The sequence below is a fragment of the Eschrichtius robustus genome, chromosome 17 (genome assembly GCF_028021215.1).
Source record: "Eschrichtius robustus isolate mEscRob2 chromosome 17, mEscRob2.pri, whole genome shotgun sequence".
Classification (NCBI taxonomy): domain Eukaryota; kingdom Metazoa; phylum Chordata; class Mammalia; order Artiodactyla; family Eschrichtiidae; genus Eschrichtius; species Eschrichtius robustus.
Genome location: NC_090840.1, coordinates 48744206 through 48763832, shown reverse-complemented (window position 1 = coordinate 48763832; position 19627 = coordinate 48744206). Strand labels below are relative to the sequence as shown.

The 19627-nt window shown below is 36.1% G+C and overlaps 1 protein-coding gene across 1 annotated transcript in view; it reads left to right on the top strand.

Moving 5' to 3' along the window:
- Nucleotides 1-19627, top strand: part of STK3 (serine/threonine kinase 3) — a 307261-nt gene that overhangs the window by 222333 nt on the left and 65301 nt on the right. The window contains exon 10 of the mRNA XM_068525949.1: nucleotides 11268-11443. Within this exon, the coding sequence (XP_068382050.1) occupies nucleotides 11268-11443 (176 nt within the window). The remainder of the gene's footprint in view (nucleotides 1-11267; nucleotides 11444-19627) is intronic.

Sequence of the window (19627 nt, the reverse complement as noted above, 5' to 3'; positions counted from 1 at the left end):
AAATTCCCAGTCAGGTACCCTGCATCTGTGGAATACCTGAATAGACAACGAATCAACCCAGAATTGAGGTGGTGGACTTTGGGAGCAACTGTAGACTTGGGATTTGCTGTCTGTGACTGACTGGTTTCTGATTTTTATGTTTATCTTAGTATAGTTTTTAGCGCTTGTTATCATTGGTTGATTTGTTTATTGGTTTGGTTGCTCTCTTCTTTTTTTTTTTTTTTTGGTAACTTTTTAATTTTTTTTATTTTAATTTTTTTTTATTTTAATTATTCTATTTTATTTAATTTTTTATTTAATTTTTTTTCTTTCTTTTTTTCTCTCTTCTCTTCTGAGCTGTGTGGCTGACAGGGTCTTGGTACTCCGGCTGGGTGTCAAGCCTGAGCCTCTGAGGTGCGAGAGCTGAGTTCAGGACATTGGACCACCAGAGACCTCCCGGCTCCGCGTAATATCATTCGGCATGAGCTCTCCCAGATATCCGTCTCAACGCTAAGACCCAGCTCCACCCAATGGCCAGCAAGCTCCAGTGCTGGACACCCCACGCCAAACAGCTTGCAAGACCAGAACACAACCCCACCCATTAGCAGAGAGGCTGCCTAAAATCATACTAAGTTCACAGACACCCCAAAACACACCACCAGATGCAGCCCTGCCCACCAGAAAGAGGATCCAGCCCCACCCACCAGAACACAGGAACCAGTCCCCTCCACCAGGAAGCCTACACAACCCACTGAACCAACCTTACCCACTGGGGGCAGACACCAAAAACAACGGGAACTACGAACCTGTAGCCTGCGAAACAGAGACCCCAAACACAGTAAGTAAGCAAAATGGGAAGACAGAGAAATACGCAGCAGATGAAGGAGCAAGGTAAAAACCTACCAGACCAAACAAATGAAGAGGAAATACACAGTCTACCTGAAAAAAAATTCAGAGTAATGATAGTACAGATGATCCAAAATCTTGGAAATAGAATGGAGAAAATACAGGACACATTTAACAAGGACCTAGAAGACCCAAAGAGCAAACAAACAATGATGAACAACACAATAAATGAAATTTAAAATTCTCTAGAAGGAATCAATAGCAGAATCACTGAGGCAGAAGAACGGATACGTGACCTGAAAGATAAAATAGTGGAAATAACTACCACACAGCAGAATAAAGAAAAGAGAATGAAAAGAATTGAGGACAGTCTCAGAGACCTCTGGGACAACATGAAATGCACCAGCATTCGAATTATAGGGGTCCCAGAAGAAGAAGAGAAAAAGAAAGGATCTGAGAAAATATTTGAAGAGATTACAGTTGAAAACTTCCCTAACATGGGAAAGGAAATATTCAATCAAGTCCAGGAAGCTCAGAGAGTCCCATACAGGATAAATCCAAGGAGAAACGCCAAGGCACATACTAATCAAAGTATAAAAAATTAAATACAAAGAAAAAATATTAAAAGCAGCACAGGAAAAGCAACAAATAACATACAAGGTAATCCGCATAAGGTTAACAGCTGATCTTTCAGCAGAAACTCTGCAAGCCAGAAGGGAGTGGCAGGACATATTTAAAGTGATGAAAGGGAAAAACCTACAACCAAGATTACCCAGCAAGGGTCTCATTCAGACTCGATGGAGAAATTAAAACCTTTACAGACAAGCAAAAGCTAAGAGAATTCAGCACCACCAAACCAGCATTACAACAAGTGCTAAAGGAACTTCTCTAGGCAGGAAACACAGGAGAAGGAAAAGACCTACAATAACAAACCCAAAACAATTAAGAAAACGGCAATAGGAACATACATATCGATAACTACCTTAAATGTAAATGGTTTAAATGCTCCAACTAAAAGACATGGACTGGATGAATGGATACAAAAACAAGACCCATGTACATGCTGTCTACAAGAGACCCACTTCAGACCTAGGGACACATACAGACTGAAAGTGAGGGGACGGAAAAAGATATTCCATGCAAATGGAAATCAAAAGAAAGCTGGAGTAGCAATTCTCATATCAGACAAAATCAACTTTAAAATAAAGGCTATTACAAGAGACGAAGAAGGACACTACATAATCATCAAGGGATCAATCCAAGAAGAAGATATAACAGTTGTAAATATTTATGCACCCAACATAGGAGCACCTCAATACATAAGGCAAATGCTAACAGCTATAAAGGGGAAATCGACAGTAACACAATTATAGTAGGGGACTTTAACACCCCATTTTCACCAATGGACAGATCATGCAAAATGAAAATAAATAAGGAAGCGCAAGCTTTAAATGACACGTTAAACAAGATGGACTTAATTGATATTTATGGGACATTCCATCCAAAAACAACAGAATACACTTTCTTCTCAAGTGCTCATGGAACATCCCCAGGATAGATCATATCTTAGGTCACAAATCAAGCCTTGGTAAATTTAAGAAAATTGAAATCGTATGAAGTATCTTTTCCGACCACAACACTATGAGACTAGATATCAATTACAGGAAAAAAATCTGTAAAAAATACAAACACATGGAGGCTAAACAATACACTACTAAATAACCAAGAGATCACTGAAGAAATTAAAGAGGAAATCCAAAAATACCTAGAAACAAATGACAATGAAAACACAACGACCCTAAACCTATGGGATGCAGCAAAAGCAGTTCTAAGAGGGAAGTTTATGGCAATACAGTCCTACCTCAAGAAACAAGAAACATCTCAAATAAACAACCTAACCTTACACCTAAAGCAATTAGAGAAAGAAGAACAATAAAACCCCCAAAGTTAGCAGAAGGAAAGAAATCATAAAGATCCGAGCAGAAATAAATGAAACAGAAATAAAGGAAACAGTAGCAAAGATCAATAAAACTAAAAGCTGGTTCTTTGAGAAGATAAACAAAATTGATAAACCATTAGCCACACTCATAAAGAAAAAAAGGGAGAAGACGCAAAACAACAGAATTAGAAATGAAAAAGGAGAAGTAACAACTGACACTGCAGAAATATAAAGGATCATGAGATACTACTGCACGCAAACTATATGCCAATAAATGGACAACCTGGAAGAAGTGGACAAATTCTTAGAAAAGCACAACCTTCTGCGACTGAACCAGGAAGAAATAGAAAATATGAACAGACCAATCACAAAAAAAATTGTGAAATTGAAACTGTGATTAAAAATCTTCCAACAAATAAAAGCCCAGGACCAGATGGCTTCACAGGCGAATTCTAGCAAACATTTAGAGAAGAGCTAACACCTATCCTTCTCAAACTCTTCCAAAATATAGCAGAAGGAGGAACACTCCCAAACTCATTCTACGAGGCCACCATCACCCTGATACCAAAATCAGGCAAAGATGTCACAGAAAAAGAAAACTACAGGCCAATATCACTGATGAACATAGATGCAAAAATCCTCAACAAAATACTACCAAACAGAATCCAACAGCACATTCAAAGGATCATACACCATGGTCAAGTGGAATTTATCCCAGTAATGCAAGGATTCTTCAATATATGCAAATCAACCAATGTGATACACCATATTAACAAATTGAAAGAGAAAAACCATATGATCATCTCAATAGATGCAGAAAAAGCTCTTGACAAAATTCAACACCCATTTATGATAAAACCCTCCAGAAAGTAGGCATAGAGGGAACCTACCTCAACATAATAAAGGCCATATATGACAAAGCCACAGCCAACATCGTCCTCAACAGTGAAAAACTGAAACCATTTCCACTAAGATCAGGAGCAAGACAAGGTTGCCCACTCTCACCACTGTTATTCAACATAGTTTGGGAAGTTTTATCCACAACAATCAGAGAAGAAAAAGAAATAAAAGGAATCCAAATTGGAAAAGAAGAAGTAAAGCTGTCACTGTTTGCAGATGACATGATACTATACATAGAGAATCCTGAAGATGCTACCAGAAAACTACTAGGGCTAGTCAATGAATTTGGTAAAGTAGCAGGATACAAAATTAATGCGCAGAAATCTCTTGCATTCCTATACACTAATGATGAAAAATCTGAAAGAGTAATTAAGGAAACACTCCCATTCACCGTTGCAACAAAAAGAATAAAATACCTAGGAATAAACCTACCTAAGGAGACAAAAGACCTGTATGCAGAAACCATAAGACACTGATGAAAGAAATTAAAGATGATACAAACCGATGAAGAGATATACCGTGTTCTTGGATTGGAAGAATCAACATTGTGAAAATGACTCTACTACCCAAAGCAATCTACAGATTCAGTGCAATCCCTATCAAACTACCAATGGCATTTTTCACAGAACTAGAACAAAAAAATTCACAATTTGTATGGAAACACAAAAGACCCCGAATAGCCAAAGCAATCTTGAGAAGGAAAAACGCAGCTGGAGGAATCAGGCTCCCTGACTTCAGACTATACTACAAAGCTACAGTTATCAAGACAGTATGGTACTGGCACAAAAAGAGAAATATAGATCAATGGAACAGGATAGAAAGCCCAGAGATAAACCCACACACATATGGTCACCTTGTCTTTGATAAACGAGGCAAGAATATACAATGGAGAAAAGACAGCCTCTTCAATAAGTGGTGCTGAGAAACTGGACAGCTACATGTAAAATGATGAAATTAGAACACTTCCTAACACCATACACAAAAATAAACTCAAAATGGATTAAAGACCTAAATGTAAGACCAGACACTATAAAACTCTTAGAGGAAAACATAGGCAGAACACTCTATGGCATAAATCACAGCAAGATCCTTTTTGACCCACCTCCTAGAGAAATGGAAATAAAAGCAAAAATAAACAAATGTGACCTAATGAAACTTAAAAGCTTTTGCACAGCAAAGGAAACCATAAACAAAAAGAAAAGACACCCCTCAGAATGGGAGAAAGTATTTGCAAACAAAGCAACTGACAGAGGATTAATCTCTGAAATATACAAGCAGCTTATGCAGCTCAATATCAAAAAAGCAAACAACCCAATCCAAAAATGGGCGGAAGATCTAAATAGACATTTTTCCAAAGAAGTTATACAGATTGCCAACAAACACATGAAAGGATGCTCAACATCACTAATTATTAGAGAAATGCAAATCAAAACTACGATGAGGTATCACCTCACACCAGTCAGAACGGCCATCATCAAAAAAATCTACAAACAATAAATGCTGGAGAGGATGTGGAGAAACGGGAACCTTCTTGCACTGTTGGTGGGAATGTAAATTGGTACAGCCACTATGGAGAACAGTATGGAGCTTCCTTAAAAAACTAAAAACAGAACTACCATATGACCCAGCCATCCCACTACTGGGCATATACCCTGCGAAAACCATAATTCAAAAAGAGTCATGTACCACAATGTTCACTGCATCACTATTTACAATAGCCAGGACATGGAAGCAACCTAGGTGTCCATCGAGAGATGAATGGATAAGGAAGATGTGGCACATATATACAATGGAATATTACTTAGCCATAAAAAGAAATGAAATTGAATTATTTGTAGTGAGGTGGGTGGACCTAGAAACTGTCATACAGAGTGAAGTAAGTCAGAAAGAGAACAAGAAATACTGTATGCTAACACATATATATGTTATCTAAAAAAAGAAAAGAAAAAATGGTTCTTATGAACCTAGGAGCAGGGCAGGAATAAAAATGCAGACGTAAAGAATGGACTTTAGGACACGTGGACAGGGACGGGTAAGCTGGGACGAAGTGAGAGCTAGCATTGACATATATACACTACCAAATGTAAAATAGCTAGCTAGTGCGAAGTAGCTGCGTAGCACAGGGAGGTCAACTCGGTGCTTTGTGACCACCTAGAGGGGTGGGATAGGGAGGGTGGGAGGGAGGGGTTATGGGGATATATGTATACATATAGCTGATTCACTTTGTGATACAGCAGCAACTAACACAACATTGTAAAGCAATTATACTCCAATAAAGATGTTAAAAAATAAATGAGTGAGTAGAGGAATGACCCATATCTAAATATTTTGATTTTATTTTGTTTATTTACATTAACTTATAACTATTCATCAATTATCAAATATTAGATAAAGTAATTTTAATTGAATATGTATTTTTTAGGTTTTTCTTTGTATATGCCTATAATACATGGTGATTTTTAAAATATATCACACTTTATTGTTTTATTTTGGACAGCACACGTATGTAGGTTCACTTAATTAGTAAGTAAATTAGTAAATTAGGTTCTGCTTTAGGTTTTTAGGATTTATCCTAGAAATAGATATTAGATTGAGTTAGGAAGTGTTCAGGAGAAATATCAAGAAAGGAAGACTGACCATCAGGTATTCCTACTCTCCAGTTCATCTAATGCCTCTGGACACAACTGTAAGTATGACACCATTTGCTCCGAGCAACAGCTTCCACGTCCTGTTCGTTGCTTCGTAACATCTTCTCTTCCAGCTCTGGTTCAGATCTTTTCCTTCCTTCTTCCTCCCAAAACCTATTTCAGCAAAGTATCAAATATGCAGGTGTGAAAATGCTTAATGATGTTTTATCTTCTTGAAATATTTACATTTTTTCCCCAAAACTACAAAGCTTTGAGCCAAAGGAGTAAGTAACTAAGGATGGAATTTCAGGTGCCAAGAAGCAATTAGCCAGGTTAAGGGAGTGTGTAGGTAGATCACTTTCCTACTTCTCCAGAGGTCTTACTCTTCTTTCATGAAAAATTGTTATATGCCTCTTTAAGATTAATTTTGCCAGTGACATGGCAATCAAAGTGACAATAGTAAACTACAGGTCCCACTTGCAGCTGGGTGCAAATGCCCAGCATATTACTGGGCAATTAGAAACTCTTCATTTTCCTCTGCAGAGTACTAGGTGTCCAGCTAAGGCGTGGCTACAATGGTTTGGAGTTACCTGTGGGTATTGAATATGGTCTGTTCCGTGTGCTTTTTCTCTGTGGAATGTTCAGTGATATGTGACCCAGCTCGAGCCAATTAGTGTAGGTATTTTGGTCGTAGAATACCTCTTTTACCAGCACAGAGCACGGACAAGCATGTAAAGATTAGTCTTGTGCAAATGGAAATCAGTCTTTCTTATAAAGGCCTCTGGAGAAGGGGCTTCCATAGACACCCAGTGGCTGTTGCAGTGCTCATGACTCACACAGGAAATCATTCCTTCTATTTAACTAAAATCCTTGGGCTTCAATTGGTCTGTTTCCTTTTATTTTGCCCTCAGTGGAGATGGAAAACAGCTGGTCACTATTTTCTGTGCAAGACCCCTTCATATATACTTGGATACTTATTAAATTGTATCCTCAGACTTTTCCTGGCTGAACAATTTCATTCCCTTTAACCTTTGTGCAGGTATTACTTTCTAAGCTTTTAATCTTTTTTTATGAATAGCCTCTGGATCTTCTCCATGTTGTCTGTATCCTCCTTTGTTTCAAAGTACAGTCTGACGAAGTTAAGAAAAAGCTGATGTCAGTAGCTTCTGTATTAACATCCTGGTTTTTATATGTACTCATTATACTCTTGGCAACAAATTAAAGGACAGATTTCCAAGATCATTAATCAGGTGGAACACCCACATCTTAAATTGTTTTAGAAGAACAAATTAGGTAATATTCATAAATCCTTTGATGTTGAAATATATTATACTAAAGTTATGATTAATTATTTCATTTTTGCATTTGGCTGTCTTTGTTACAATCATGCTAAGAAATTAAAAATTAAATTATATTTTGTTAAAGTATTATAAAAACTCCTTCATATATTTAAATTTTCATGACAACTTTTCACCTGTTTAGAAGACATGTGTAAATTAGAAAAGTTAGTGAATAATTGTGAGCAGACTGGCATATTTTGTAAAAGGTATTAAATACTGTACAATTCAGTTTTCTTGTATATGTTTTAGGGAATGTTTGAAGGAGAGGAAAGAATTTTTTTCTTTAAGATTTCACATGCACAAAAGGATTGAGTGGCGGTTATTTTATTCTTTATTGCTAATGGGTTTTTAGTTCCACAGCAAGTAGTTGAAGGAATTAGGACCAAAAGTGAGGGACAAGGTAATTTTGAACATCAAATTTATTATTAAAATTAAAAATATTTTTATAAGCTAGGGTCAGAATTCAACTACAGCTGGAGAAATTGATGTCAATTTTATGTGATTATTTTCTGTGTATTTAAAAAAAAGTATTCACCATAGCAACCACAATCACATATGACAGTGGTTACTATCTTGAGATCTCCTGCTCTCCTGTCGAAGGGCCTACTGTTTCTTTTTTTAAAAATAAATTGTACGTCAGAAGCATCATCGTCTTTGTCCCTTCTGTGAACATGCATCTCCCTGGAGACTCAGCTGCACACTGTGGACATGTGTTTCATATCGTGTGGTTAAATATGACTGGCCAATTACAGCTGCTCCCTCCCATTAACTTTTAAAACATACCTAACCTATTTTCCTCCTTAGAAGTTCTTAAAAATTGTTTTTAAAATTTTCTTTGTATATAAAAAAGATATACTCAAAATATTGATAGTAAGTTTTAAACTAAACAATGGAAAATATTTAGAAGTATAAGCACATACATTTGAATAAAAAATTGTGTATAAGCATATCTTGGTTAATAATATCCTGTTATAAAGTCATCCAAACAGAAAAATCTAATGGAACAGACTACCTTCTTTTATTTCAGTTGATTTTTAGACTTTTGTTAACTCTCTGTGAGAATGTTTATTTCTAAATATAGGAATGGGTTATTTTCCAAAATTTTGAGTGTGGAATCCAACAGGCATTTCACCATAGGTTTTGAGATCAGCCTGTAAAAGACCCTTAAAACTAATATATCTGAAATGTACTGATAATTAAACCACTATGTAGTAGTGGATTTCAAGTTTCAAACTGGGGTGTTCTGTAGTAAAATTGAAGGTTGCTGCTCCTATATCTTTTTACATCCTCCACTTGGGAATAGAAACGTAATAGTTAGGGACTGAATCTGGATATAGGTACCAGAAAAACCAGATAACAATTGTTTAAATAGAATAGGATTAATGTCTTTTCTCATTTAACAAGAAATCCAGAAGCAGAGTGTGCTGAATTGGTAGAGTGATTTCATTATGTCATTAGAGATTCTTTCTGTGACACCATCTTTAGGGTAGTACTCTCATCCTCCTGTTTGCAGAATAACTGTCAGATCTTCTGCCATTAAGTCTGCATTCCAGGCAGGAGAAAGGAGCAGGCAGAAACAGAGAGGTGATGCCTGTATCAAGAAAACAGAGCTTTCCTAGGAACCTTCTTCTTAATGTATCATCTGTCAAAATTGTGTTATATGGCCACTCCTCCCCACAAGAGAGACCCCTTGTCGTCTTCAGGAAGGGAGAGCTTCTAGAAATTAGGTTACAACTTTTTCACCTTGAGCCACTAGGGCATTAGTGGTGGCTCCTATAACTTGGGATAGAAGCTTCTGATTAGGATAGCGTTAGAAGTAGGCACAGGACTATTGCAAATGGAAGAGGAGATTCCTGGCATGAAATTTCCCAGTGGTTTTCTTGTTTTCTTTAGTCAGCCCCAAGTATTGGTCTTCCTCTTTCCTTTTTATTGCCACTACTCATTTCTGATTGGACTTCTACTTCTCCGACTGCAGGAATTTTTACAAAATTACCTTATAGCTCATCCCGAGCCAATAATGTTACCTAGTTTTCATAATACTTACTGTAGTTTAAAGCTGCATTAGTACTATTACAAATTCATTCTAAATTGGCCAGATTACTATTAGCAATGATATGCCTGATTTTAGAGGATCATGTAGAGACTGGAATGTCTCCACAGGCAAGTGAACTAGATGATGGTGAGTCTCAAAAACATGTCATATGAAAGGAACTGGGTGGGGATGTTTCACCTTAAAACGATAACCAAGACAGGAGTCATTATCTGTCTTCGGATATTTGAGGGACTGGTATATGGAAGAGAAATTTATTTGGAACATGAGTGTAAATTACAGAAAGACATAGTTCAAGTTCACATTTAAAAAAAAAAAAACACTTTTTGTAACTTAGAGTTGCCCAGCAGGCTTCCTTGTGGGGAAGTGTACGTCCTATCACAGGAAATTTTTAAGAAGGTAGGTAACTTACTGTCTGGAGAACTGTATAGGGAAGTGTCTTTGTGGTGGTCACTTAGGATCTTTTTTTGGAACTCTAGGGCTTAAGGAATCCAGTTTGAAAATCACTGGGAAAATCTAGTTGTTCTAAATGTTGTTTTCTACTGTAATCATTCAGCGTAGAAAATGAGGAGCCATTGAAAGATTCTAAACAGAAGGAAGACGTGGTTTGATTTGCATTTAGAAGGTCACTATGTTGTCAGTGTGAGTAAAATCAAAACTGAGATCAGGGAAGGAGACCAGTTTGGAGGGTGTTACAGTGGCCTAGGTAGGAAATGATTAGAAGCTAAACTAAGACAGTAACAGTGGTGGATAGAGCAGTAGCATTAAAAAAGACCTAATGATCAGTTTGGTTTGATGAGAAACGAGTCTGGGTTAATTCTCAACTTTATCACTTTGGGGATTAAGTAAAGAATGTTGACTTTAGCAGACAAGGAGCATGTGGAGAAGCAGCAGGTTTTAAGGGAAAGATCTTGAATTTAGCTTTAGAACTGGTAAATTCGAGGTAACTCTAATTCACCTCAGGTCCAATAGTTAGCAATGGGAAAGTCAGATATAGAACCTAGGGGCAAGGTCTGGGCTGGAGAAATAGAATTAGGGATCACAGATAAAAGCATGACAGGTGAAGTCATGGGAGTCCAGGAGGAGGTAGAATGAGCTAGAAAGACTATGAGGAAGTAGTCAAAGAGACACAGGAGAAAACTGGTTAAGTTCTTATAACTTCTTACAGCTGATAGTGGTGCACAATGACAATAACAGTGTAGGCTTAAATGTTAAAATAAAGAACCAAAACGCCGAGGTTTAAAATGTTTACTTTTAACGTGACAAATTTCAAATATGTTTGAAATGATTTTTAATAAAATTATGATTAAGATTCTGCCAAAATTCTGAAATGTTTCTACAATCTAAGAATATTATATATCTCTGCCTAATCATTAGGTGAATTTTTATTTGACCGGGATATTTTTGTTTTTTCATTGTTATTTTATTTTACTTTGTTCTTCATTAAATTGACTATGTTGGTCTTGAATCTGACCAGTGAAAACTTATTATATTGATTAATAAAAAAATCATACTTCAGTAAAAATCATAGTTCTTTAAGTAAATGTAAGAACTTACACCCTCCTTATGTTCTTTGTTTACCTAAGGAAATGCAACTTCACCACAAGTACAAAGACCATCTTTCATGGATTACTTTGATAAACAGGACTTCAAGAATAAGAGTCATGAAAACTGTAATCAGAATATGCATGAACCCTTCCCTATGTCCAAAAATGTTTTTCCTGATAACTGGAAAGTTCCTCAAGATGGAGACTTTGACTTTGTAAGTACATTTTAATTCTTCCATATATGTTTTCTCCGACTCTATTTTGTCATCACATTGAGAAACATAGGTTGTGTGTGTGTGTGTATGATTAAAATTATAGACTGTATATTAATATTCAATATATTGCTATATATGGGTAGGGGAATGGTGAAATTGTAGTTTGCTTGTAGAAATGTAGTTGCAGAGAAATGTAAATAATTGCTATGGTTAAATAAACTATAGCCCAAATTTAGAGAAATATTTAGGACTCTTTAGAACTAAAATGACAACTGTGTTCAAAGATGTTTTTAATAATGCAAATATGAGATATTTCTGACAGTAAATTCAGTTTCCTAAACAAATGATGCAAAGGTATTTATGACATCGACTTTGAGAAATTTGCCTCAACTATGAAAGTTAAGTCAAATGGTGTTAACTCCACTTGGTTTGTCAGAAATAATAGTCCTATGTCTAGTTAGGAATATAATCTTCAGTATAAAACTGCCTTCTTTTTAATCAACTTTTTTGTTTTTAATTTAATTTTATTATTTGGCTACATTGGGTCTTAGTTGTGGCATGCAGGATGTTTCGTTGCGGCACGCAGGCTCTTTGTTGTGGCGTGCGGGCTTCTCTCTAGTTGTGGCACGTGGACTCCAGAGCTCACGGGCTCAGTAGTTGAAGCATGTGGTCTCTCTAGTTGTGGTACATGGGCTCCAGAGCACGTGGGCTCAGTAGTTGCTGTGCGCGGGCTTAGTTGCCCAGTGGCGTGTGGGATCTTAGTTCCCTGACCAGGGATTGAACCCTCGCCCCCTGCATTGGAGGGCGGATTCTTAACCACTGGACCATCAGAGAAGTCCCTAAAACTGTGCCTTCTTGCCTCTTATTACATTTTCTCCTTATTTCTTCTGTCCTGCTCCTTATTATTTATTTCTTTTAAAGAATGCATATAATACAGATAAATAATTCTAAAACAACTCTTTCCACAACTTGAGAGAGTAAATTTTTAAAATGAGTTCTTTAATCTAGAAATTTTTGAGGTAAATTTTTGCTTTAGCATGTATTATAAATAGCATTTACTTTTGCATATTGTTCTGTAAGATTTTCATGTAAAATAACTACAGCTGTATTTGTTAATAAGTATATTTATGTTATAAGTAAATAAAATTTTAGCTATATCTATATCTTCAAAATTTTTAAGTACTATCAAGCAGTTTTGCCTACTCACCATGCCTCTAAATGCTTTGGGATTATAAATATTTCTAATGTTAAATACTTTTCTCCTAAATATTGTGATTATTTAAGTTTTTTAATAATCAGATAATAAAGTTTCAAAATCTGTCCTCAATAAATTTAGTACTAAGTGCTAGCAAATATTAGCAATGACACAGTTTAGTCTGAAAACATTAATCGTAATATCTCCTTACTGTTTTTTCAGTTTTGAGGTTATAAATTAGAAAAATAAAATCTGTATTTCTATAGTTCTAGTAAGATTTCATTTTATGCTACCTCCTTTTAAAAAATATGTAAATTATTTAGAATGCTGACTTTAAGCTTAAAATCATTCATAAACATGATGAATCTTTGATGAATCAAAGAACTCTGTCTTAACTCAGTTGGAATAAATCTTAACAGCCTCTGGAAAACAGTTTGAAATGAGCTACAAAGTAATGAATAAATTATCATAGTTAATAAATAGCAAATAAAATGATTTATTTCTGTTTCAGTTAGTCTTTGCTGCCACCCCCGAAATTTAGAACTTAAAATAACTATTTCATTTGCTTACAGTTTTGTGGGTAAGCAGTTTGACTAGGTTCAGCTGAGTGGTTCTTCTGCTAGTCTCACCTGGAGTCTCTCAAGTGGCTATAATCATCTAGCAGCTTGAATGGGGCTGAATAATGTCTCTAAAATCACTCATGTGTCTGGCAGTTGTGCTGACAGTTGGCTAGGCCATATGACCCTGTCAGGCAAGCCTGGAGGTTTCATGTTGTGGTAGCAGCCTTCCAAGAAGGTGATAGAAGAAATTGTAAGGCCTCTTGAGTCCTAACTTTAGAATCCATTTACAATACCATCAGAAAGAATGAGTACTTAGGAATAATCTTAACCAAGGAGGTGAAAGACTTGTACATTGAAAACTACACAACACTGCTGAAAGTAACTATAGAAGACACCAATACATGGAATGACATCTCATGTTCATGGATTGGAAGACAATATGGTTAAGATGTCAATATTGTCCAAAGCAACCTACAGATTCAGTGTAATTTCTATTAAAATCCCAATGACATTTTTTGTAGAAATAGAAAAATCCATCTAGAATTCATTTGGAATTTCAAGGGACTTGAATAGTCAAAACAACCTTGAAAAAGAGAAAGTTGGAGGTTTCATACTTCCTGATTTCAAAACTGCTACAAAGCTACAGTAATCAAAACAGACAGACATATAGACAGATGGAGTAGAATAGAAAGCCCAGAAATAAACCATCACATATATAGTCAGAGATTTTCAGCAAGGGTACTAAGACCATTCAATGAGGAAAGGATAGTCTTGTCAACAAATGATGCTGGGAAAACTGGATAGCCACGTGCACGAAGTTGGGCCTTTACCTTACACCATATACAAAGATACAAAAGTTAACTCAAAATGAATCAAGGATCTAAATAAACATACGAACTGTAACTATAAGACTCGTCGAAAAAACATAGGGGAAAAGCTGTGTGACATTGGATTTGGCAGTGATTTCTTAGATATGACACCAAAAGCACAGGCAACAAAAGAAAAAATAGATAAATTGGACTATATAAAAATTAAAATTTTTGTGCATCGAAGTACCCTGTCAGCAAAGAAAAGTCAACCCACAGAATGGAAGAAAACATGTAAATCATATATCTGGTAAGAGGTTAATATCTAAGATATATAAAGAACTCAACAACAAAAAACTAAGCAACCCAATTTAAAAATGGTCAAAGTACTCCAATAAATATTTCTCCAAAGAAGATATATAAATGACCAATAAACAAATGAAAAGATGTTCAATATCACTAATCATTAGGGAAACACAGATCAAAACCATGAGATACTATTTCACACCCATTATATACACACACACATACACACACACAGAAAATAACAAGTGTTGGTGAGGATGTGGAGAAATTGGAACCCTTCCTTGGACGCTGCAGGTGGAAGTGTAAAATGGTACCTCTGTGGAAAACAGTATGGCATTCCTCAAAAAAATTGAACATAGATTACCATGTGATCCAGCAATTCCATTTCTGGGTATATACCCAAAAGAAATGAGTGAAAGCAGAGGCTTGAACAGATATTTGTACATCCGTGTTCATAGCAACGTTATTCACAATTGCCAAAAGGCAGAAGCAACCCAGGTGTCCACTGATGGGTGAATAAACAAAATGTGATATATGCATACAGTGAAATATTTTTCAGCCTAAAAAGGAAGGAAATTTTGACACAAGCCGTAATATGGTGAGCCTTGAAGATAATAAGCTAAGTAAAATAGCCAGTCAGAAAAGAACGAATACTGTGTGATTCCACTTACATGCGGTACCTAGAGTAGTCAAATTCATAGAAACAGAAAACAGAATGGTAGTTGCCAAGTGCTGGAGGAGGGGGAAATAGGGAGTTATTGTTTTTTGAGTACAGAACTTCAGTTTTAGAAGATGAAAAAAGTCCCGGGGATGGATTGTGGATGTACTTAATGCCACTGAACTCTACACTTAAAAATGGTTAAAATGGTGGATTTTAAGTTATGTATAAAAAAAAAGTAAGAGGGGAAAAAAAAGGATTCACATAGTGTCACTTCTGCCATATTCTTAGTCAAAATATATCACAAGGCCAATCCAGATTCAAAGGATATGGAAATAGATTTCACCTCATGATGAAAAGACTAGCAAAGTCATATTGCAGAGGGTCCTGTGGAATGAATGGAATTATTGTGGTCCTCTTTGCAAATAATCTACTAGAAGTTGGCCGTATTAAAATTCAACAGAATTTAAAATAATGAATTTAGGAAATTGGAGGTCATTAGTGATTTTGATTAGGGCCATTCCAGTACCCTACTTTTAGAATATTCATACACACACAACTTTTGACATGCAGCCTTCTACTGTCCCTTTTAAGCTCATTCTAGTTTTGTGAATGATAGCATCAGTTTTTCTAGTGGCCAGCTCTTATCAGTAAACTTCTGGTAATAATTTCAGCCCATTGTAGATGCTGTAGTCCTTCTATCTGGAAATTCCAAAATTTGTTAGAAAACCTTAAACTAGTTTAACAAATGTTCTGTTTTCTGCTTTGGATTGTGCTTGGCACTATGGGTTATAAAATATATGTATATATATATATATATATTTATATATACATATGTATGTACATTTATTAAGTTGAGAAAATGTTAGTAAAGTGTTAAATTGTAATCCAGAGCAATAATTCAGATATCATGCAGTTTTGTATAAGAGGAGGACTCAGTAAAGGTTGGAGTAGTTTATGAAATTATATAGTAGAGGAGGACTTTGTCTAAACATTGGAAGATGGATAGTAGAAGGGAAGGTAGGCAGTACAGAGAATGATGTGCATAATAAAAAGCTTAGAGGTAGGAAAGGACAAGATATATTGGGTGACAATGAAGTGGAGACCTTCAAGTTCATTTGAAATAATATGGGAGATAAAATGGAAAGCTAGGTTTGGGTCAGATGGTGGAAGCCTTGAATGTAAGACTGCAAAGTCTGAAATTTTATCTCCCAGACAGTGGAAAGCCACTGAAGGTTTTTAGGTTGGAAAATGACATGATGAAAAGTGTTTTAAGTATATTAATCTTGATGGTAGCATGCAGGATTGATTGACAGAAAAAGACTAGAGGTAGGGGAAAATCGGGTATGTGAAACAGACTTGAAACAATAGGGTAATAAAATGGAAAAGAACCAAACAACACAAACAGGGATAGATGTAGGAGACACTAGAAAGGTTGTTAATCAACAGAAATAGCCGACTTATTGGATTAAAGAGTACTATACTGGTTAAGATGAGCTAAATAATAGAAGGTGAAATTTAAGGAAAAAAAAAAAGAAGAAGGAAAATGTCCTCACAGCTGGAAAGAGGCTCCAAGAGATCATAGGACCGGATTTAATTTTTGCAGACTTATTTCTTTTCTGACTTATACAGAGCATGTAGCCTTAAAAAGGGAAAGTAGAGGGGGAGGAATGACTAGAGCAGGAGTTCTTTCTTCCCCAACATTTACTACACCTGTCAACTGCTCAGCCCTCTCATCACCTTGAGGAAAGTGAAAAATGTTTGCAATAGCTACTGAGGGAATGCAAATGGGAATAAATAAGAGATGAATAAAGGAAGGATTGCCAGGAGATGAACAAAGAATTTGCTAAGAGTAGTAGTGAGTGTGTTTAAAAAAAAAAAGAAAAAGGAAAAGAAAAGTGTGTAAGAGAGGCTAGAAGAGAGTAGGAAAAGAGGAAGCAGAGGTAGGACAAAGTGTAAAGGGTTTGATGGAATACTTTGCTTACAAAGTAAGGAAATGGACTAAAAGCAAAGAGATTTCCACTTAAGACACCAGCTGGTATTGATAAGGGAAATCTGGTCTTACTCATTCCATCATACATTAGGTATAGAATGTTAAAAATGTGACTCATCAAAGTGTAAAGCGTGCTAAGGTTTATGTGTTTATCTCCCCTCTTTATGATGTATCTCAAGGATACCTTCCAAAACAACTAGATTTTATGTGATTCCTATGTCTATTCAATAGAAATTGCTTAAAACTACCCAAAGTCATTTTGACCATGTTTCTAGGACATAGAAGGCTTCTCTTTCTGCTGTGAGAAAAAGAGGTTTCAAAAAAGAAAAATGAAAGTGAATACTTCGTTGTCTTTTGCAGTATTCAGAGCAGATTCCTAAAGGACAAAACTTATTCAGAGAGACACCTGCTAGGCAGATGTGCGGAGTAGGAAGCATTCTTTATCTTAAAGCCTGTATGCAACTTAATTGGTGTATTTTCTTTAGCATATGTCTTTTAGATTTTCTGTGAATTGGTTGTTTCCTGTTATGTTCTTGGATGTAAGGAGATGATAAGAGAAATAATTTGTGATTTCACCAACTTGGGGGTAGCATAAAGATAGGATAAAATATATTTAGGCTAACTGAACCAATTATTTTAACTCTACTAAAAAAGTTCTGTTTAGGGTGTGGCTGTGAAAATTTCTAAAACAAATGTAAAAGGCAAATCTGTTTATTATAGCACTAGTCTAATGTTTCAGTTTTTGTTAGAATTATTTCCAAACAGCCTTAGCATCCAGATTGTTTAGTGTTAAATGGAGAGCATGTAGATCATGTTTTGCAGAAATTACACTATCATTCATACATAAGTAGATATATTTTGGGTAATGTAAAGATTTTGGAATAAGAACAAAAACTTTAAAAGCCATCTGTTAACCCACCATATTGGTTCCAAATTTTAAAAAAAGAAATTGGATTGACAATAATTGCTAGTATAAGAGGAATTAGGTAAATCAGTTATTTTTTTGTCTTTGACTCAAACTGAATTGTAAGGTAATGTTTTTGGATTTCTATGATTCTTAAATATTCAGTTTGTGTTGTTTCTTTGAGCTAAGGGACACAAAAATCCTCCAGGGCAGCACTTGGAGAAACAGTCTCAATAATTGTGGCAGAAGGGAAAAAAAAGTCCTCTCCTTCAAGTACACATGTGCCTTGAACTTTCCTGAGTTTTTTATACAACTCTGCCTCTGACTCTGGATTGGAAAATCAGTATGGTGATAGGGAAAAACCCACAAAACCCAAAAAACCTCACTGCTGCAAAATGCAGAAAGCAGTGAACATGGAGAAGGTACCAAACCTGCTGCTGGAGCCTTAGGGGCATTTTAGGAATCTTTCTTAGGATCTTTTCACCCTGCTAGAGCAGCCAGCGGCTGTGGAGCATACTAGTGGTGGAGTACAGGAGCCCACGCAAAGGCTTGTAGTGAAGCCAAGCCTTTGGAAAGCCCTCAGAAACACAGGCCCTGTAGGAAGCCTGGAGGTAAAAACTTAAGCCAAGAGCCTCTGCCAGTTTTCACCAGTGTAGCAGTATGCTACCACCTGCTTTCTCTACTTAAATGCTGAGAGAGCTTTTGCTCTTTAAAGAGAGGCTGGCTCCAGGTTTCTTTTGTGGCGCACTCCTTAGTCAAAGAACTTCTTGTTCTCTTCAGGCCCTCGTTGTATGGACTGAGGAAGCCACTTCAGCTGAGTGAAGTACTTAAGCATATTGTCATCGATTAGTTTTGCGTTAATTAAATGATTATTGTCAAGTACTTCCAGATGTTTGGAAGAGTATTAACAAAGTATGAAAAGATAACTGTAGATATTTCAGGTTTATTTCTTCTAGGGTAAAGAAGAAATAAACACAAAATCTCAAATGCTTTTAGTGGATAGCCCTGGATAAGAGTTTATGATTACAGGTGTACATGTGGCATGAACTTGAGCGTATGTGGCACATTATGCTTTCACTACTCTTTCCTTATAGAGCCAACAGGAAATTAAAATTAACGAGAACCCTGCACTTTGAAATACTTGCAGAATTCTGGACTAGTGCAGTCCTTCGCCAGCTCACGAAATCTGTGCTGGCAGTTGTATCCAACAGATGGTGTGGCATGTGCACAGTTGTAGCATGTGATTGTCTAGGTCCATGTAGAATTTTTATAAGATTTTGACCATCAATCTCCTTAGGCGTTTAAGACCGTCATAACCTTTGTTTTGAAAGGAGAGTGGCCTTCTTCAAAGATAAGTGTTTATATACGAGTAGGAAAAAATGTTAATAGTCACCGGTCAACTACACTGAATTTGATTCTGTAGTAGTTAAAGGCAACAAAAACTTTAGTGTCTCTAAACTACCACACTGTTTTCTTCTCAGTATAATTTAATCCATTTGACCGCCTAAGGTAGAGTGAGCATTTTGCTTTCTTATTCCTAAATATGCTGTTAAAGGCTTCAAAAATTTCAGGAAATTTTATTTGGTGGTTGTGTTTAGGCAAGATCTTCTGAAACATTAAGCTAATTCTGCTTATTTAGTAATTAATGCCTTAAGTTAAAACTCCCTATATCATCATTTCCTTTACAAATTAAAGTGAGCAGGCCTGTACTTACTGGATTAATTAAGATAGAAAGCACAGGTGCAGTGTGTGGGTTCTGGTC